This window comes from Quercus robur, chromosome 6 (genome assembly GCF_932294415.1).
Source record: "Quercus robur chromosome 6, dhQueRobu3.1, whole genome shotgun sequence".
NCBI classification, from domain to species: Eukaryota; Viridiplantae; Streptophyta; class Magnoliopsida; order Fagales; family Fagaceae; genus Quercus; species Quercus robur.
Genome location: NC_065539.1, coordinates 33184071 through 33206064, shown reverse-complemented (window position 1 = coordinate 33206064; position 21994 = coordinate 33184071). Strand labels below are relative to the sequence as shown.

The following is a 21994-nucleotide window of genomic DNA, read 5'->3' as shown; positions in this document are numbered from 1 at the left end:
TCTTCCCACCAAAAACCACCATTTTCGTCTCTGAGGTTTTGAGCTCTCTCTCTCTCTCTCTCTCTCTCTCTCTCTCTCTCTCTCTCTCTCTCTCTCTCTCTCTTAGCTTTTGTTGCTTCACACTCACTCACAAAATATTAGTAGAAAATTTTATTTTAGAGTAAAATTTTATTGTAGTAAATATATTATTTTATTGTGATGTTTATATTATTTTATTGTGTTAAAAGCTAAAATAAATCCACTGTTGCAGCATATTTTGTAAAGTGAGTAAGTAAAATAGATAAAATAACTTTTTATGGTGACAAATAGCTAAATTTTTAACTCCACTGCTGTGGATGCTCTAAGAGTTGTGTTGCTTGATGCTCTGATCGAAAGAAAATCAATGGGATCATGTTGGTATGATTAGATATGCATTAAAAATGTTAATCCCTCCCTAATACACCAAATGATCAAAATGTCAATTCAAAGAAAGGAAGATCGACCAGCCAAACAAAATAGAGGACCTCCTTGAGGTGGGGAGATAGTTTGACCATGGCTTCACCTATAAGAATTGACATTAATAAAAAAAACAAAAATTAGACTCTACATTTCTTTCTCTTATATATTTTTATGGCAAATAATAAAACATTGATTAAGTGCATCTCTTCCTCTCTTATCAATTCAAAAGTTGAATGAAAACTTTCCTTGCAAATTCGCTATGAAAAGAGAAGTTATCACAATGCAAGTAAAACCTTTATCTAGATACTACAACTCATAGACAACTTACAGCGAAAACCTATTATTGCACTAGAACATTGGACTCTTCCATCCCATGAATCACATCCCCTTGACTTTTCAAAAATCCTCCATGTCTCTTGTAATTTTGGTAAAAATATTTAATTTTAGACATAAATTCAAGTAATGGCCCCTTAGATTTTTACTAAAAACATGTAATGCATTTATATAATTGACTAATACATTTTTGTTTTCTCTAATTACTCTTATATCATACATAGCTCATTAAATCAAAGTGTATTTAATGTATACCATACATAATTTAATTATGTTTTATTTTTATTAAATTGACTTGTATATTTTTACTTTTTACTTTTTACACATGTCAAGATTTACTCTTTTTTTCCTTATTTTATTTATTTGTTTATTTTTTTTTGCAAAGATGTAAAGACTTACTTGATATAAATATTTTTGTATATATAAGAAAATACCATATATTAAATCAAAATTACAAACATTCTATATAAGTGTGTGTGTGTGTGTTATTCTTTGAATTTATTATTTAGCTTGGCTCTCTGAAAAAACTTTCTAGCTCCTCCACTGGTGTACACAATAGGGGTGATGAAATCTGACATGATCCGCAAACATGACAAGACACAAAAAAAAGTTAGCAGGTTATGAGTTGTAAGGCTTTACAAGTTCGTGTCATATTCGGGTTGATATGATTGACCCATTTAATGAAAGTGTTGCGTTCGTATTCAAGCCATGAAACCTGTTTAACAAAATGTCATTTTACCAATAGAGCAAGACTTAGGTACAATACTTAGGTGTTGTTCCTTAGGTTCCATTCTTAAGATTCTATCTCGTGAATTTTTTCTTATGAGATGGAAGTGTATTTTTTAGTTAAATGTATTGTACCTAAGTTTTGTCCTTACCAATATACCGTTCAAAACCCTACGTATATAAATTTATTAGTTGTTGTGGTTTATTTTGTTTGACATATTGTGATTGTTTATTTGCGATATTAAGATATATTTTAGTTTTGAATGATTATTTGTAATGCAATTACTCTTTAGCTCTTAAACTTATGATATGCTTCTTTAGGTAGGAAATTAGGGAGTGGGCTTGAGCCTTGTGAGATGAAAGCTCGAAAATGTGTTAAAACATTAGAGCTTGTTTAGACCCTTAATTAAAAGATTACGACTCGGTTGATTTTACTCGAACTCATTTAAGTGAGGAAACAAGAGTAAATGAAGTGCAAACAACTGATACTAATCTAGTGCATAAACATGAACAACAAACAATAAAAGTAAAGCACAAGAGTAAGGGAAGAGAGAATGCAAACACAAGATAACACGCCGATGTGTTATCGAAGAGGGAATTGAAGAACTCGGCGAAAAACCTCTCCGCTGCCCTCCAAGCGGTAAATCAATCTACTAGACAATAAGTTGGAATACACGAATAGCAAGAGACCCTCCAAGCCTAATTTACCCAATGCACCTAAGTCCTCCAAGCTCCTACTCCAACAAGCCTTCTCAGAACTGTGTCTTGTCTAACTTTCCGGATCCCGCAATACGCCCATTGCATCCGCCAAGCCTTACCAACTTCTTTTGGCAAATCCCCAAAGTTTCCCAAACTCCAAAACACTCTCTACACTCTAAAAAGGTGTGAGTTGTATTTGGATACAAATCTCCTCTCAAGGTATGACAATGGGAGAGGGAAGGAGAAGAAGCTACAATGATTTCTCACTAAGGATGGGTAGCTCTTTCTCTAAAAGATGGGTGTGTGTGTGTTATAGAAAACCTATCTAGGGTTTTTCTCTCTGAATGACCTCCTTACATTTGTGGGTAATGAGGGTATATATAGTATGGGTGAAGGGCAAGAAAGTCACACTTAAAATCCTCTAAGCAGAATGTTTCGCGATTATCTCGCGGGAAGGCTTTACCTACGAGACACTCGCGAAACTGACAGCTTGGCACGACTCTTCAGCTTCTAGTCATGTTCTTCTCACGTGGCTACTTCGCGGGTTAGCTTCTCGCGAGCTTCTCGCGAAATCCACTTGATCTTCAATAAAACTTAAGTCTTCATCAACTTAATACTAAACCCAATACACTAAAATCCTACAAAATACAAGGAACAAAATTAAAGTAATTACAACACTTTTTGTCATGGAATAAAAGCAACATAAAACATAGTTGTAAATCACAACTTTACATGAGAGATGGCGGGTTGGGCTTGACATCAAGTTGTATTCATTTGAAATGGGACCGAGCGCTCTAGATGCTAGTGAATCCAAAATTGTAAAGCCGTTTTGTGGGTGCACCCAATTATATATCAGTGTAATGACTTACTAATAATAACCTCTCGCTACACTGACAATAACCATTAACCTCTCGTTATTGATTATCAAAAAAAAAAAAAAAAAAAAAAAAAAACCCTCTTCGCTGTTATTCAAAATAACAGTACAGACACACACACAAAGTAAATCACTGAGATGCTGACAACATTTCTATACTACTCTTCTTGAAAAAGAACAACATTTTCTTTAATTATAGGAACTTCCTCAAAATTCTCTTTCCATGCGTGCAAGCGGGGCAATGCATGGGCTTCCAGCACTTTTACTTCAATTATTTCTTCAATGACACCAAACCAGTGTGCAATTGTTCCAAATGCTATGTCCTCTATACCAATTCTGTCTCCCCCAAAAAATTTATTCTCACCTAGGCCCTGCTCTTCCATAATTTTTAGCATTTCCAAACTGTTCTTCAGGGCCTTCTTTTGCTTCTCGCCATTGGATCGAAATACTGACAAAATTGCTGCTGGAGCCTATCAAAGTTTAAGACGTAATGAGTACTAGGTTGTTTTTATTAAATGAAACCTGGCTTGGTTTTTTCTTAGGTATTGAATTTTATTTTTCTAATTTCGCCTGTGTTAATGTCTAGTGTCAATTTTTTTCCCTTAACCGGTCTCAACCCCAAAATTAAAAAGGGACTGTGACAGATTGATGGCCAATGTAAAAGTTTAATCACTTTTTAGGAATGGAATAGATGTAAATGATTTCCATTTACTTCTTGAGGATTTGTACCCAAAGATAAATGTCCTTAGTTTTGCAAACATGAAAAAAAAAAAAAAAAAAAAAAAAAAAAAAAAAAAAAAACAGATTATACCTTCTCTTCAATAAAATTAACCCGAAATCGAGCCTTAGCTCTCTCGTAAGGGTCAGTTGGCAGCAAGGGAGTTAGTGGCCATGTCTGTTCAATATATTCAACGATTATCATGGACTCGCAAATTGTTTTTCCACCATGAACAAGTACTGGGATTTTCTTGTGCACAGGATTACTGTAGAAGCAGAGGACTTTTGTTGACAGATCTTCTTCAATGTATTCATATAATATGCCCTTTAGTTTCAAAGTCCATATCACTCTGTAAACAAATGGACTAGACCATCTTCCATGTAGCTTCACCTCAGCCATGTTTGAGAGAGCAATGTGATTACCCAACGAAGTCAATTTTATAGTGGCCAATGTAGTCCACATCTTGCTTGGGCAATAAGCACAAGCTTTGGCATGATTAAACAATTACAATCTCCATTAAAAATTGATTAGCCCTCACATACTTGGGCAATAAGCATAAGCTATCCAATGTAGTCTATATCTTGCTTTGGGCATGATTAAACAATTACATTGATCTGGATTAAAAAAAATTAAATAGCACTCATTGCTGGCCTAGGCTATTCAAGGAAATCCTCGGCATTCGTGATGCATCTCAATCAAGTGGATTTCACAAAGGCCCTTCTTTGTCTTTGAAGCTCAAGTAAGATGCATCCAATTGACTGAGATGCACCATGAATGACGCCAATTTTATTGAACAAATCAACAACCTAAGCCAACAATGAGGACTGATTAATTATTAACAATTAAGCTCACGAGCATGGCTGAGTTGAAGCTGCATGGAATGGAAGTGAGAGAAACAATGTCGCATTGACGACTCAAATTGGTATCAGCTTCTACTCAAGTACTTCAAGCCTGTACAAGAAACGGTGTCATATGGTGTACAGATTCAAGAAACGGTGTCACTCTGTTAATTATAGTTACCCATGTGTTAATCTTCAGTTAGTTAGAGAATTTGTTTGTTATAGTTAGACGAAACGGCTAGTTGGTTTTTTTCCTTCTCTTTCTCTGCTCTGTGGCTATAAAAGCCTAAGTCCAGCACAGAATTCATTAAGTTGCAACTACATTTTTTCTTGCATTTCTCTCTGTGAGATATTTTCCACTTTTCATAGTTTCTTGCAAACCCCTCAATTTTAGAGCCCATATCACTCTATGACTGAAGGGGCTTGGCCTGAATAAGCTTCACTTCTTTCGTTAGTAATGACTAATCAGGGATCAAGTTAGTAAGTCTACTACACCAAGGTACCAACAACCGTATTTTCTTTCTTGGCAATTAGTTTTTTTGCTTGCTTGACACACGGATACACATTTTCTTTTCCTTCTTGTTTAGATTTGAAATAATACATTTTTTTTAATACTTTGGAATTATGCTGTCTTTGTTTCTCAAAAAAGAGTAGTGCCGTCCTTAAAAAAAAAAAAAAAAAATGAGTAGTGCGGCATTACAACATTTTCACAACAAAGATTATTGGGTGGCAATTGGTTTTATTTCGATCAATTACTTAAATCATTTATTTACTTACTGCTAACCGTTTATCTTTTACGATTTATTATGAAATTGTTGTGTCCCTAGCTTTATTCTTTAGAGAAATAATGTGCATTTATCAAGTGGTCCAATTTTGTTACGATTTAAATGGAGAAAATTGACTTATTTCTCAATGTTGATGAATTAAATTGATACAGTTAATAGTTGGAGAAATAAAATTTAATTTTGGCCGATCATTGAAAGATCAATTTAGTAATTTAACTTCTATTTTTAGTGACAACTATAGAAGTATAAGCAAGGAAGAGTCTTCCTTATTCTTGCAAATTGAAGTACAGATACACCCTAGACATAGAAAGGGGCTGAATACAATCATAGTTCACTCCCGGCCACTTCAAATTCCTTAATTATATTAGGAGTAGTTCAAAGTAGAAAGAAACCAGCTCTAAAATTCACTTAGATGCCAAGTACATTTCTCTAATCCCCTTTAACTGGACCAACATTTTATCACGATCAGGAAGGTTGTCTTTGATTACAGGAACTTCCTTGAAGTTCTTTGTCCACGCATGCAAGCGAGGGAAGGCATTGGGTTGAAGCAATTCCAATCCAAGTGTTTCTTCAATGACACCCAGCCAGTGAGAAAATGCTCCAAATGCTATGTCCACTATGCCAATTTTGTCTCCACCGAAAAATGTCTTCTCACCCAGTCCATGCTCTTCCACAATTTTCAGCATTTCCAAACTCTCCTTAATGGCTTTCTCATGCTCCTCACCACTGACTCGGAATAATGACCCAATAATTGAACCCTATCAAAATTTAAGAGTAGTAAGTTATATCAATTAAATAAAACTATTGGTTTTGTTTTTTTTTTTTTGAGAAAGTATTGGTTTTGTTATTCCTTAGGTAATGTTTTCTATTACTTGGGTTCCAATTAGTCTAGACTAACTTGCCCAAGTTGCATAATTAGTGGTTATGTACTGGGTGTCATTCATATGAGACTCCTATTTATGATCCTATTTAATTTGAGAAATCACGGACATTAAACTTCTGATACTAATTCTTAAGTCAAAGGCACTTTAGGGTTTTTTTTTTTTTAATTTATTTTTTATAATACAATAGTTGAGAAAATATGGATTTTAATTTTAGATGTTTCTGTTGGAAATATTAAAAGGTATTGATTAGTTAAATTACAAAATTCTTGACGAAACTTTAGAGACAAATTAAACTAAAAAGCAATCTCATTAAGTTTGAGAGTTAATTCGGGATATCTATATAAAATGAAATGTCAAACAAGCATTTAGAAAATGATTTTCTCTTTGCTAGAAACAAGAAAAAATCCTTAATTTCGCAAAAATAGGAAACTAAATACGAGTTGACCATTGACTTTAGGCATTTCGACTGATTGTGTTGAACAAACTGTATTTACATGTAGATATAAAAGTGAATTGAGACAAATAAATATACACACCTTGTCTTCAGCAAATTTGACCCAAAACCGAGCCATGGCTTTCTCATAAGGGTCAGTGGGCAGCAAGGGGTTGTGAGGCCACGTCTGGTCAATATACTCAACAATAATCATAGACTCACAAACTGGTTTTCCTCCATGAACAAGTACTGGGATTTTCTTGTTAACGGGATTGTACTGTTGAAGCAGAGGACTTTTCTTGAAAAGATCTTCTTCAACGTATTCATATGGGACGCCTTTCAGTTTCAACGCCCATATCACTCGATAAACAAATGGACTAGACCATGTTCCATGTAGCTTCACCTGATCAGCCATGCTTGATTGATTACCTTTGCATAAATAAGAAGTCATTTTTATAGGGGCCAATTTGGTCCACCTATTGTTTGGGCAGCAAGCTTGGGTATGAATGGATGATTAAACAATTACAACTTCAATCAAACAATTAATTTGTAGCGATAATTGCTGGCATAACGTACAGTTGTTCAAATGCAACTGGTGTCATTGGTGAGGCATATTTAACTTTTTTTTTTTTTTTTTTGCTCATGAGGCATATTTGACTTCAAATTAAAACAATTGATCAATTGCATATATATATATATATATATATATATATTTCTTCTTCTTCTTCTTCTTTTTTGTTGGTCCAGTTAAGTTACGGGCAAATCTTATCCCCACTTTATTTAAAGAAAACAGCCACTTCTATAAGAGTAAGAAAAATAAATAAATAAATATTATATGAGAAGTTAATATTTTATTAATGAGACAAAATGCATATAAGAAGTTAATTTATTTATTACTAAAAAAGAGATGAAAGTTTGGTGTGTATGCCACTACATTTTTTGAGTTTGGTTCAGCTTTTAAAAAAGTGTGGTATGAAATTGAGTTTTTTTTTTTTTTAAATGCATACACCAATAAAAAGTGGCGTGCCCCTATCAATTAGACCTTCATGACTTTAGGTAAGAACTCTAGAAATGTGACAATTGCAACTTTTAACTCTTTTCTTTCAAGTGATTTTGTGTGCACTGACCATTTTCAAACTAATTAAAGGTAAATAACAGAAGTCAAAGAATCAATAAAAAAAAAAAAAACCATGTGATTTAAAGAGGAAATTCATTGTAAAAACAAGGAAGAGGATAAGGGTTACTGTATGGAGGCCATTACCTCCTTCCTTACCACTTTTGGATGAACAAGGAAATGATGAGAGTGTCTGAGTGGAATCTTTTGGTTAATAGTTGATGAAATGGAGCAGTGTTGTGTGGGGATTCATTATGGGGTTAGTGAATGTTATGGCCAACTTATTATTATTGAGAAATAATGTTATGGCCAACTAATTGGCAAGAATCAATTACGGAATTACCACGTGGGAATCGAGTGATATTAAGGTTTTTATCTGCTTTATGCTGGAAAATCTGGGTGTGGGCTTGAGGCTTGCATAACGGACTGTTGGGTTTGACATCGATCGAGTTGTTTTCATTTTATTATCCATTGTGACTATTCAGCTTAGGGACTGATCATTCTGTATATTAGCTGCTACAGAATGGGTTGTTTACAGCTTTTGGTGCACCCAATTATACATCAATGTAAATAACTAGAGGCTAGCAACTCTTCAAAAAAAAAAAAAACACTAGAGGCTAGCAACACCAAATCATCACCTTAGCTTCTATTATTTGTATTTTTTTCTTTTGAAAATATCATACATTGTAAATAACTTTTCCATGATCTACAAATCTAATAAAAGTTATTCATCCTATATCTACATAACAATTCAAATAATTTCTTGACTTAATTGTAAAGTTATGATACCTTATCCTATATAAAAATTATTGTTTTAATTTTCATTCCATTCCATTATTTATTTAATTAATTTTAAAATGCTTCATTAGTTCCCTATCTTATAAATATATATTGCACTAAAAATTAGTCCCAAACAAAAAGCCAAAAAAAAAAAAAAAACCCACAAATCGCAATAAAATTAATCTTAATAAGTTATTGATACAACAAAGTCACAACAATATTAATGTTAATATTTTTTTTATATACAAAACATTGAAACTAATGCTAATAAGTCAATACTCTAAAAGGATAAAAAGGAACAAATAAACAAAGTTTCTCTCCAAACTAGTTTGAAGAGAAATCTTTCAAACTTATCATATATTTTTATATTGAGTGTGAATTTTGAAAATCTAACCGTTGGATTGCATATTCTTATTATATCTTTCGTGCTTGCATAATTTCAAGAAAATAAAAAATCAATTATTATGTCATCAAACAAATGTTAAAATTTCAAGTTTTTGTGTTCTAAAATTATGTATAAAAAATAAGTTTATTAATTGAATATTATATAACATCCGATTTGAATGGAATTTGAGATGCATGTTAAAAATATAATGAACATGAAATTCAACGGTTAGATTTTCAAAATTCACACTCGAAAAAGAGATATGATAAGTTTGAAGGGTTTCTCTCCAAATTAGTTTGGAGAGAAACTTTGTTTCGGAACAAACATAGGATATTGACGTGCTATTTTGATTCTCCTCTATCTTTTAGCTATAAATCTTTTATGGGTCCTAGTGATTTTATTAGAAATTATACTCATTTAGAGTAAGTTTGGAGTTTCTTTTATTAGACTTCTAGCAAACAGAAAGAAGTTGCTTTTAACAAATCTGTCAGTGTACAAGCCGAATGGTGGATTACACAACAAATAACGAGTGTTTAAACCAAAATTTTTTGTAAGTGAACTGAAAAGATGATGGTGAGCTCATCAAATTAATAATACAACCATTGGTTAAACCAATGACATGACACATCTATTATAATTAAATAAAATTAATAATACTATAATCCTAATGAGTAAAGACATTTATTTATTTATAAACCCTAATGAGTAAAGACATAGATTATGTTTGTTAAATGATATAAATATTTGAATAAATACATAATTTTTAATATTCATGCATCTATGTCTAACATACATTTTGTTTAATGGGAAATAATAGTTCAACCAAGTATTTGATAGAAAATTAGAAGTCAAATGTCCTAGGCCAGGGTTTGGAATCTGGATACAACAATTTAAGAACTGCAACTGTTGAAATAAAAAATGCAAGCTCGACGAAGGTTCAGCAATGGCGAAAAGCATGCAGAGACGTGAAGGCACGCAGAGAGAGAGAGAATGAACATTCTGGAGCTTTGAGAAAATGATTTTGTATATATAAATATTTGACTCTATTTCTTTATATATAACAGAAACAGAGTAACCAATTTGACCAACAATATTCAATCCCAAGTCAGCCAATACAAACATGACAAGTGGCATGTAGCTTAACACTCTATTTACAAACTAAAACATAAAACTACTAAACTAAACTAATATCTACAAGATATTCTATGCTGTGACAGATAGCTACAAGACTCACAAATATCTACAAGATATTTAATACTCCCCCTCAAGATGAACCGTATATGTTAATAAAGTTCATCTTGGAAAGCAAGTAGTGATGAAACTGCTTCTGCCCAAGAGCTTTGGTAAAGAAATCAGCAATCTGGTGCCGTGTAGGAATATGAAATGTTTTAATAACCCCATCTTCAATCTTTTCTCGAATGAAATGGCAATCTATTTCAATATGTTTTGTTCATTCATGATACACAGGATTAGCAGCTATATAGAGGGCTGCTTTACTATCACAATAAAGGGAAGCAGGTTGAGAATGATTTAAGCCAAAAGTTTTGAGCAAAGTAATGAGCCAAACCACCTCACTAGTGACTGTTGCCATTGATCTATACTCTGACTCAGCAGAGGATCTGGACACCACCTGCTGCTTTTTACTCTTCCAAGAGATTAGTGAATCTCCTAAAAACACACAAAACCCTGTGATCAACCTTCTGGTATCAGGATAGGCTACCCAGTTAGCATCTCAATAGGACTTCAATTGCAATTCTGATCTTGCAGATAGGAACAAGCCTTGACCTGGTGTTTTCTTCAAGTACTTGAGGATTTTGTAAGCAGCTTGAAGGTGAGGTACTCTAGGTGAACTCATGAATTGACTTAACTTGTGGACTGAATAACAAATGTTAGGCCTAGTTAATGTCAAATACAAAAGTCTTCCTATTAACCAACTGAACTACTGAATTTAGCTGATTGATCCATAGGAATGTTTGTTGGCTTACAAGCTAACATACCAGCATCAGATAGAAGCTCAAGAGTGTATTTTCTCTGACATAATGAGATTCCATTGGCAGTTCTTGCTACCTCAAGGCCTAGGAAATACTTCAAGGTTCCCAAATCTTTGAGCTTGAACTTGTTGTCCAAAAATTGCTTAAACACATTCATAGCATCCACATCATTACTAGCAATAAGAATATCATCAACATAAACAAGTATGATGATCATAGAACCTCCCTTAATCCTGGTAAAAACAGAATAGTCTACCTTTGATTGTACAAAGCCTTGATCCACAATTGTAGAGGATAACTTTACAAACCATTGTTTGCTTGCCTGTTTAAGCCCATAAAGGGACTTTGTTAGTCTACAAACCTCCCCCTTGCTGCCAAACTCAGGTGGAGGGAGCAAGTAAACCTCTTCATGTAAGTCCCCATGCAAGAAAGCATTGTTGACATCTAACTGAGTTAAATGCCAACCATGAATAGCAGCAAGAGCCAAAAGAGTTTTGACAGTAACAAACTTAACCACAAGAGAAAAAGTCTCATAAAAGTCTATACCTTCAGTTTGTGTAAAACCTTTGGCCACTAACCTAGCCTTATACCTCTCAACAGAACCATCAACCTTCAACTTGATTTTATAAACCCATTTAGACCTAATTGGTACCTTACCAGGAGGAAGCTTGCATATAACCCAAGTATGGTTAGCTTGAAGTGCATCAATTTCAGCCTTCATGGCATCAAGCCACTTAGGATCATTCAAAACTTAAGCATAAGTTTCAGGTTCCTTAGCAATGGTTAATGCAAAGGCAAAGGATTTATGGGAAGAAGAAAGTTTGGCATAGGAAAGTGTTGAAGCAAGAGGATAAAGAATATCTGTATCACCAAGAGCAGTGGAAGCATCTGATTAAGGAAGTGAAACTGAGGCAGACACATATGCAAAAGCCAAGTTGCAATGGTAGTCTTGAAGATAACTAGGAGGTTTCCTAACTCTAGTGGATTGCCTAATAGGTTGATCATCAGGTTGGAATTGAGGAACATCACAAGAAGAATTAGAATGGTTAGAATCAGGATGAACAAGGTCAGGGAACTCATCAGGAGGTACAGCCAAGTCTGTGAAGAAAGAGGGAGTGAATTCTGCAGTGGGAAAAAAAGAAGAGGAATCTGGTATGATAGGTTGAGAAGGAAACATGTTGGGGCGGGAAGAAATGGAAACAGACTTAGAATTGGGCAACCAATGTTTAAAAGGAAAGATACTTACTTTAAAAACAACATCTCTAGAGACAAAACAAGTTTTAGTAACCAAATCATAAACTTTATAGCCGTTAGTGCCAAAAGGATAACCAAGGAACATACAAGGCTTAGCCCTGGCATGAAACTTAGTCCTATCTCTAGATAAGGTTGAAACAAAACACAAACAACCAAAAATTCTTAGATGACCATAGGAAGGTGAATGCCTTAATAGTTTTTCATAAGGAGTGAGATTTTGAAGAAGTGGACTAGGTGTTATATTAATTAAATAAGTGGCAGTGAGAACACAATCATCCTAGAATTTGAGAGGTAAATTAGCATGAAATCTCAAAGCTCTAGCCACAGTAAGAAGATGTTGGTGTTTCCTCTCAACAATTGAATTTTGTTGAAGTGTTTCCACACAAGACAATTGGTGTATAATTCCTTTAGAATCATAAAAGGAATTCAAAGCAAATTCAGGTCCATTATCTGATCTAATGACCTTTATAGGAAGTTTAAATTGAGTCAAAATGAGATTATAAAAGGATTGAATCAAAGATGAAGCCTCTGACTTGTATTTCATTAGAAACACCCAAGTGCACCTACTATAGTCATCCACTAAGGTAAGAAAATACCTAGAACCATTTAGGGAAGGTGTGGAGTAAGGGCCCCAGATATCAACATGTATTAAATCAAAACATGCAAATGAATGAGAAGTAGAAATAGGAAAACACAACCTCTTTTGCTTAGCTAATGGACAGATAGAACAATCAAAGTTCTTATTATTGCAAGAAATGATGGTAGGTACAACAGATTGCAACAAATCAAGTCTTTTGGCAAAGGGATGACCTAATCTACAATGCCATGGACTAGTAGTATCAACAGAATTCACATCACAAGAATTAAGAGCTATTACAGTAGCTGTTACATTAGGAAAAAAAGGTGAAAGCTTGGAAAGAGCATTGGAAACACATGATGGCAAACTATCTAGCTAGCTGCTTTGCAATGTGTATAATCCACCTTGATTTCTACCCAACCCAATCATCTTCCAGGGCTGTAAGTCCTGAATGAAACAGAGTTGTGAAAGAAAAATGCAACAACAAGAAGGATGTTGGGTCAGTCTAATAATGGAAATCAGATTAAAGGAAAAACTAGGAATGCAAAGCACATTGTCAAGAACTAAGGTAGAAGATAGTTGCACAGTGCCAATATGTGTAACTTTTGCCACGTCACCATTGGGAAGTCTAACAGAAATTTGTACAGTAGAAGTAATGGAAGTGAAAAAGGCTAAAGAATGAATCATATGATCAGTGGCTCCACTGTCAAGAATCCAATCAGTGGACTCAATATGAGAAGTACTGATGGAAGAAGAAAAACTGAATATTCAAGAGAGGGAACAGACCATATACCTAATATCTCATGTCCTTGAAGATCAAATGAAGTTTGAATGATGATATTTGCAACCTGATGGGTATCTGCAGCTCCCTCAGAAGGTCCTTGAGTACCAAAATGGCAGTTGGAGATTAACAAACTAAGTAACTGGTGATATTCTCCTCCACTTGCATCATCTTCAGGAGCAATTACATTGTTGGCAAAAGGTGGTAGAATAGCTGCAACCTAGCCTTTAGTGGACTTAAACTTATAGCCAGGAGGGTATTCATGCAACTTATAGCATTTGTCAACCACATGACCCATTCCACCATAGTGAGTACATTGTGGCCTACCCTTCTTGAAGTTCTTGACATTCTTTGTTGCTAATGCTGATGCCAAAGCAGCTGCTGTGTCAAGCTGCATTTTCATGGTAGCACGAACCTTCCTTTGCTTCTCATCTTGAAGTATAAGAGAAAACACCTTGCTCAAGGGAGGCATAGGATCCATAATCAGAATCTGTCCTCTAACAGCTGCATAAGTCTCATTCAACCCCATCAGAAAAGACATAGTACACTCCTCCACTTGATGACCATAGGTACATGTCCAATAATTGGAAAATTCATCCCAAAGTCTCTTAAATTGGTGTAATATGCATTGATGGTTAAATTGTCTTAAGTCAAAGAACTAATCTCCTTTCTCAACTCAAAGACCATAGGGCCATTTCCTTGTCCAAATATGAACTGTAAGTCAATCCACACATCTCTGGCAGTCTTGAAATAGACTATGCTTGGTTGTAAATCATTGGAGACAGAATTAAACAGCCAAGCCAAGACTGTGCTGTTACATTTACACCAAGCTCTATAATAGGGATGATCAACAGATTAAGGTTTGGGAATAGAACCATCAATGAATCCTAGTCGGTCTGGGCATCTAGAGAAATGAGGATTGCCCTACTCCAGGTGCTATAATTCTCCTTAGTGAGAGGTTGAACCACCAATGAAATACTAGGATTATCACCACCGGATAGAAAATAAGGGCTAAAGGAATTTTCCCAAGGCTGAAAAGTTGGAGCAGTAGCACTGGAAGTACTTTCAGTCATACTTAGTGCAATGTTTATCAAGAAAAAGATGAAACTTGATTGAAGATTCAGAGTCCCAAACAGGATTTAGCAAACGAAAAATCAAGAATTGTCCTTTTAGAGAAAAATCTTCAAGGAACAAGTAATGAACAATGTGATACAATGTAATGTCAGATCAAATCAAGATTTAATTTACAATCTTGATGAACTCACTGCAAATTGGGAATTGAAACCCTAAGATTGAAAGAAATCAATTTCCAATTATGAAGAGGGGAATCTAGATTTCAATATGCTAAAGAAATCAAGATCTAGAAGATGATGAACTTAGTCCAAGAATCAATCAGAAACACAATGAAGAAAATTTCTAATTGATCTGAAAGAAGCACCAAGAAATCAAAAAGAAAATGAAATTGAACTAGGAAGAATCAAAGAATACTAGACTTGAACGATTCTCTGAGCTAGTTCAGCTTTGATACCATGTTGAAATCAAAAATGCAAGCTCGAAGAAGGTTCAGCAATGGCGGAAAGCATGCAGGGACGTGAAGGCATGCAGAGAGAGAGAGAATGAACATTCTAGAGCTTTGAGAAAATGATTCTGTATATATAAATATCTGACTCTGTTTCTTTATATATAACGGAAACAGAGTAACCAATTTGACCAACAATATTCAATCCCAAGTCAGCCAATACAAACATGACAAGTGGCATGTAGCTTAACACTCTATTTACAAACTACATTATAAAATTACTAAACTAAACTAATATCTACAAGATATTCTATGCTGTGACAGATAGCTACAAGACTCACAGATATCTACAAGACTTTACAATACTCAAATATCTACAAGATATTTAATAGCAACATAAATATTACCCGAACAAAAAAAAAAAAAAAAAAAAAAAAAAAAAAAAAACTAAAACATAAATAAGTTCTTAAAATGAAAATTAAAAAGCAATGCTATAAGAACTGCTTAATTGAGGCAGTGTCTAAAAATGGAGACTTTAAGCACAACATCACCCCTCTTGATCAACTAGAAGACACAAGTATCTCCTACTTGGAGATTATTTTCCTTTGCAAATGCAGCCCAACCAGCAGAAAATGAACCTTGTACCTTTCCAGAAATCACAAACCTCACCTCCCATGATCGATCACCAACTTTAAGCATCACATATTGTCCATTTTGAATATAGTTTCTCTTAATAAAGTGGACTGGTATTCTCTCCAAAAAATAGATATTATTATATAAGTTAATAAGTTAGTCCTATATAAGCAAAACCTTGACAAGGTTGCTCTAGTATGCATTCTTTGAATTAAAAGCTTACCGAGTCATACGCTTGAATGAAAGATGGCTGCGTGACCACCATGAAATAAGGATTTTTCGATTTGAAGGCACTTGCTACTTTCTTAAGAGCTTTTGCTTTGTCTTTCCTAGTCAATTTTCGGATCCTTATACGAACGTTAGATTTCTGGCTCACAATTCTTGCACTTGTATAAGTACTTTTCATTTTCATGTGAGGTCGCCCACGACATGGGAAGACCGTAAGAGTGATGTATCCCTTGGCTTTGGGTGTAGAGGAAAGTTAGCTAAGATTTGAACAGAACTATCACTCTCATCATTATCTTCCATATTAGGAACTTCATATTTTTCATCAAACTTACCATCCTTATGACCATGGGAGCTATTGGAATGATAGTCTATTTCCGTTGCAGTCTCATCAAATATGAGCACTTGAAAATGAGAATTTCCCTCATATCTGAAAACTACAAAGTGTCCCTGCTTTAGAGAGTAACACTCGGCAAATTCTTTCCAACCCTTTTGTAACCAAACCTCATCATTGCATTTTGTCAATTCTACTTTCCATTTTGCATCATTTGGAAGCTTAAGAAATATAGGGCTTGACAAATTTTCTCCGTATTTCCTTACAAACATTTTTGGAATCGTCTACAAATTAAGAATCTCTAGTTAATAATACATGCAAATGCAATACAAGCATCGTAATATAAATACACACAAATCACATGTTTTTCAAGATTCGCAAATAATTATACCAAGGTGACCATCATATATACATTGTACAATCAGAATTAAACTAGTAGCTAGCTAGCCAATCAAGTCCATGATTCTTAATTAATATTAGATTTCTTGAATCAAAAGGAGAGGGATATGTAAGTATTCTTACAAGCCTTCCAACACGAAGAGTTTCATCGAGAATAATCTTGAAAAAATGCGAGTCCTTTCCAATAAGATCGGATGGGGCATTACCATGGTCTCTCCGGCTTCAATAAGTCATATTAGTTAAACTTGAAGTGCTGCACCATTTACATTTGACTTTTGACAGTAAAATACTAAAATGCATCATTAAGAATACTTATATCCAAGGAAAATATCAAAGTTATTATCAATTATATTACAAAAGCAGAAAATTTTAAAATTTTAAAATTAATGTAATAATGAATATAATTAATCTCACATCAAAAATTAAACAAAAAAACAAATCAATTTAAATATACAATCATTTTCAATTTCAAGAACTTACAATTTATCCTTTTGTGGTTTGGCCGTATCACAATTTATAAATTTTCAATTACTATAATTGACCTCTAAGGTTTAGACTAAAAGTAAATCGAAAGTGTTCTTCCCATGATACTCATTAAATATTTCATTTTAATTCATACTTTAAGATGTCAAATCCTACAATTGATATTTTTTGTACAAAAGGACTAAGTCATACAGAATAAATTATCATTTTCTCTTTGATTTCTTATGGCATAGTGACCTAATATTATATCACATAAAAACAAAAAACAAAAAATAGTAGAAATTTATCAATTATATAAAGTACAATAAAATGAGTGAATCGTACAACTACAGAAATATGATCAATAGTATTAGGTAAAGCATGCTTAAAGTTAACTTGTTTTGTTTCGATTGTTATTAGATAGGAAAATGTCAAATTTATTTTGGTAAAGGTTTTATTCTAAGAGAGTTCTTGGTTCACTATGCATGTCTTAGCCCAAAAAAAAAAAAAAAACAAAAAAACAAAAACTAGTCATACACTCATATATGGTTTACAGTCTTAGGATGTGTTTGGATATCGTTTATTTTGTTGAAACTAAAAACTTATTACTGAAAGTACTGTAGATAAAGATAAAAATTAGTTGAAATAGTACAGTGGGGTTCATGAATAGTACCAAAAAGTATAGTGAAACCTATGAATAGTACCAAAAAGTATAGTGAGACCTATGAATAGTAGCAAAAATAAGCTGAATAGTAAAATAATTTTTAATTTTTCATCCCAATCCAAACGCACACTTAAGCAGCGTTTGGATACAGCTTATAACGCCAGCGTCTTGCGTCTGGCTTTTTTTTTTTTTTTTTTTTTTGTGTTGAGTAGCGCATTTTGTGGCTGTCCAATGGGTTTTGTGCACTGTTCACGAGACTTACAATTTGGATACCGCTTATTTTGCTAAAACTAAAAACTTATTACTGAAAGTACTGTAGATAAAGGTAAAAATTAGTTGAAATAGTACAGTGGGGTCCATGAATAGTACCAAAAAGTACAGTGAGGCTCATGAATAGTAGCAAAAATAAGCTGAATAGTAAAATAATTTTAATTTTTCATCCTAATCCAAACGCACACTTAAGCAACGTTTGGATACAACTTATAATGCCAGTGTCTTGTGTTTGGCTTTTTATTTTTTATTTTTTTTTTGGTGTTGAGAAGCGGATTTTGTGGCTGTCCAATGGGTCCTATGTACTGTTCATGAGACTCACAAATCTCTTTTTTCAACAAATTTTTTTTAAAAAAAAATAGGTCCCACGACACTCTTCATACATTTAAAAATTATTTTGCTACAATATTTTCAGTTTTCAATTTTCAAAAAAATAAGTGGTATCCAAATAGATATCAAGTTGGGTCAAGTCGGTTTTACTGCCACCCGCAACCCGACTCGATAACAATTGGGTTTATCAGGGAGAAACCCGACCCAACTCGAAAAGTACGGGTCTCAGGTCGGGTATTGGGTTGGGTTTGTATTTCTTTTTTTTTTTTTCAAATTTTGTGAAGGTGAAATTGTGAAAGGCCTAAAGAAACATTGAAATAGCCACCACTTTAATGAGCTATTAATGGGGAAACAATTACTTAACATATTACTCAAACTTGCCATTTAAAAGTTGTCATGATTTTATTTTTATTTTTAAACTTCCATATTTGAAGGATCTCCACTTTTTATGATAATAAATGTTAATTCCTTTTTCTTTATCAAGTTAATGCATATCTGTTTAGGCAATATTTTATTGAAATTATTTTACTAATTTAGTGATTTACATTAATGTGAAAAATTAAATTCAATAATTTATTTATTGTCATATATGCTTAATGGTCGTGATTTCTTGATTAGGCAACAAACTTTTACAATTTTTTTCCTTGTGTACATCTTGACCCGCTCCTCATTGAATGAGAAATAAAATTTACCATTTTTATTTACATCAACACTAGGCTTAGTTTGGAATTATACTTTCCAATAAGAAACAGGATCCCTGATATAATTAGGACCGAAATAAAATATTTAAAAAAATAATTTTGACTTTCACTATGGAAAATATTAAAGGCAAACCTTATCTAATACATACAGTTATGGTAAGACATGTAAAGCACATGTATGTGGCTCTTCTTAAATCCCCCAAAACAAGACAACAAGGCATGACTAGTATCATGGACTGAAACTAAACCCTTTTTTATTTTTAAAACTTTTTATTATTTGCCTTGAAGTTAGGCTAGATTTTGCATTGTACTCTGCCTATTTTTCCTTTTTTATTATCCTGCCGTGCAGGGTCAATGATAATAGAGTTATTCCTTTTTTGTGAATTCCAATTATTTTATTATCATTTTAACCTTCATTTGGATGGAAAGTGTTGTCATTAGAAAATTATGCTACAATAAAAAATTAAAAAAAAAAATAAAAAGAAAAAAAAGAAGCACATATTCATAGACGAAAGAGGGAGCACCATAGTTTACAATGGGTTAGTCAAATTCAATTTATTCTCAGCCATAGTTTCGCTTGTCTGATAATTAGTTATGTTTTTTTTTTTTTTTTTTTTTTTAAGATCGGTCTGGTTAGGTGGACCCGAAACCGACCTGAACTTAAGGCAGACCCGAATATTGGACCCAAACCCGACCCAAGCATCCATTTAACCCGCCCAAGACCCTTCGGGTCGGGTCGGGTGGGCCGGGTTGGCCGGGTCTATGCTCAGTTTTCCAGTACAAGAATGAAGAATCACAAAATTAAAGAACAAGCTTTTTACATCATCAAGTCAAAAAAAGAAGTGAAGGTGAGTTCTAGAAATATACCCCAGCAGTAGCACTGTGAACTGAAGAGCTAAATGTGAAGAGTATTGGGCTATGTATATCTGTTTCAGTGGTGGGTGAGGGGGTCTTGTGAGTTGTGAATGTGATGGGTATATCTTTGAGCTCTCTCTCTCTCTCTCTCTCTCACTCTCCCGAAAACAAATGAACAAAAGATGAAATATTTTGAAGATTTGAGCTACAAAGTCTCTCACCACCCAAATTAAAGTTAAAAGTCTCTCAATCCCCCAATTCCTAACCGTTATGTTTGTGTACTGTTTTGGTCCATGTACGTACTACTGCAGCAAACAGATATACCACCACAAACGTATACAGCTCGGACTTTGTCTTCTTTAATGTTCACTTTTATTCAGTCTTTTCTTTTCAATCCTCCAAATCCTAGCCGTTGGTTTGTTTGTACTGGAACAGGGTAAGACTGGCGTGTGTGTACCGGAACAGGGTTTGATAGGCCACAGTTCCTGTGTTCTTTTACTTATAAGATGCATGCCTTCTGCAATCTGCACAGCACAACTCGATAGATCAGTAGGTAGTCATACGGTCCAATCCCAATGCAATGCCTCAATTTATTTGGTCCATTTCACCTTGTGTAATCTTTGTGTTTGTAATTTGCAATGAAAGTTTCTTTTCTACTCATTCATAATAATATTATAATTAATTGGAACAATAATTTTTAGTTTTTATTATCAACTTTTCATTAATTCAATTTCAAAATTATCCTTATTGTTTTTTTTTTTTTTCAGAAGGAATATATGTTTTTAAATTTATTGTTATACAGGAATATGTGGAGTAGTTTTATCCTTATTGTTTAGTTCAAATTGATTTCTTAAAAATACAAATTTAGAATAATAAAAAATGACAACTGGAATAAGGAGAGGGGGAAATAAAAAGTGGTTAAAATGGAAAAAAAAAAAAATGCCTTAAATACTTAGGCACAAAAATATATATAAAACCATATCAGCAAGTTTTCTCCCAAAAAAAAAAAAAAAAACCATATCAGCACATCCTACATTTTATCCATATTAATAACTATTATAATTTGAATTCTTTTTTTTTTTTTAGAAACTTATAATTTGAATTCTTTATAAAATTATAACTACAAAATTTTTTGAAACTCTTTCACATGCACATCCAAGCAATGACTTATTTTAAATAAAAAGAGTGTTATATAAATGGAATTAAAATAAAAAAAATAAATAAAAACTTGGAACACTTTTATAAGGCATGTGATGGGACTGTTATAAATATATAATAATACATAGTATAATGCCGTATCAGCCAAGCTATTGCATGATTTGCATCATACCAATATTTAACCCTTTGTTATCATGTTAAATTTAGAGCATCCACACCAGCTCATGTAAATTTATCATCTATTTTACACGGAAAAAGCTACTTTTTCTATTTTACACATCTATCTTTATAAAATACCCACATCAGTTCATTTATTATACAAGATATTTTATATAAATAATATTTTTATATTCTTTTTTTAATATTATTTCACCTACGCGTTCTTTTTCCAATATCTCATTTTCTTTCTTCTTTCTTTCTCTTTCATTGTCTCTGCTGTTTCCTCTTTCTTTTCTTCCTCTTCTTTCTTCTTCTTTCTCTCACGGTCAAAGCCCAGAAGCACCAAAGCAAGAACTCCATCAACACCACAGCCATCACAAGCACCACAACGCCTCTCCAATCCACCGATCTCCATCTCTATACCCATCAACAAGAACAACTTGTCCTGTTATATTTAACTAGTTTCTGAATCAACTCTCCCTCTCGGTCTAATCCACACCATCTCGGCCATAAGCACCGATCCACAGCTCCGATCAGGCAAGCACCGATCTCGACAGCTCCGATCCACAAGCACCGATCAGGCAAGACCCATACCCACGAGCTCCGATCAAGCAAGACCCACGAGCTCCGATCGTTCCAGTCAAGCACCGATCCACAGCTCCGATCAGGCAAGC

At 33.7% G+C, this 21994-nt stretch overlaps 3 protein-coding genes across 3 annotated transcripts; all 3 read right to left on the bottom strand.

The window, feature by feature from the left end:
* Positions 1-3228: 3228 nt before the first annotated feature.
* On the bottom strand, positions 3229-4187 carry LOC126690106 (probable glutathione S-transferase). The gene is made up of 2 exons (XM_050385238.1): positions 3882-4187; positions 3229-3540 (listed from the first exon to the last, which is right to left on the bottom strand). The coding sequence occupies exons 1-2, from the start codon at positions 4185-4187 to the stop codon at positions 3229-3231; spliced, it is 618 nt and encodes a 205-aa protein (XP_050241195.1).
* Positions 4188-5603: 1416 nt separating this feature from the next.
* On the bottom strand, positions 5604-7205 carry LOC126688487 (glutathione transferase GST 23-like). Its single transcript, XM_050383192.1, has 2 exons — positions 6833-7205; positions 5604-6170 (listed from the first exon to the last, which is right to left on the bottom strand). Exons 1-2 carry the CDS (start codon positions 7178-7180, stop codon positions 5817-5819), a joined length of 702 nt encoding a protein of 233 aa, XP_050239149.1. The 5' UTR covers positions 7181-7205; the 3' UTR covers positions 5604-5816.
* Positions 7206-15752: 8547 nt separating this feature from the next.
* Positions 15753-21735, bottom strand: LOC126690105 (B3 domain-containing protein At1g49475-like). Its single transcript, XM_050385236.1, is given in 4 exon segments — positions 15753-16164; positions 16167-16606; positions 16845-16941; positions 21539-21735. Coding segments are annotated over 4 exon segments (924 nt in total). The 3' UTR covers positions 15753-15974.
* Between the last annotated feature and the right edge of the window lie 259 nt (positions 21736-21994).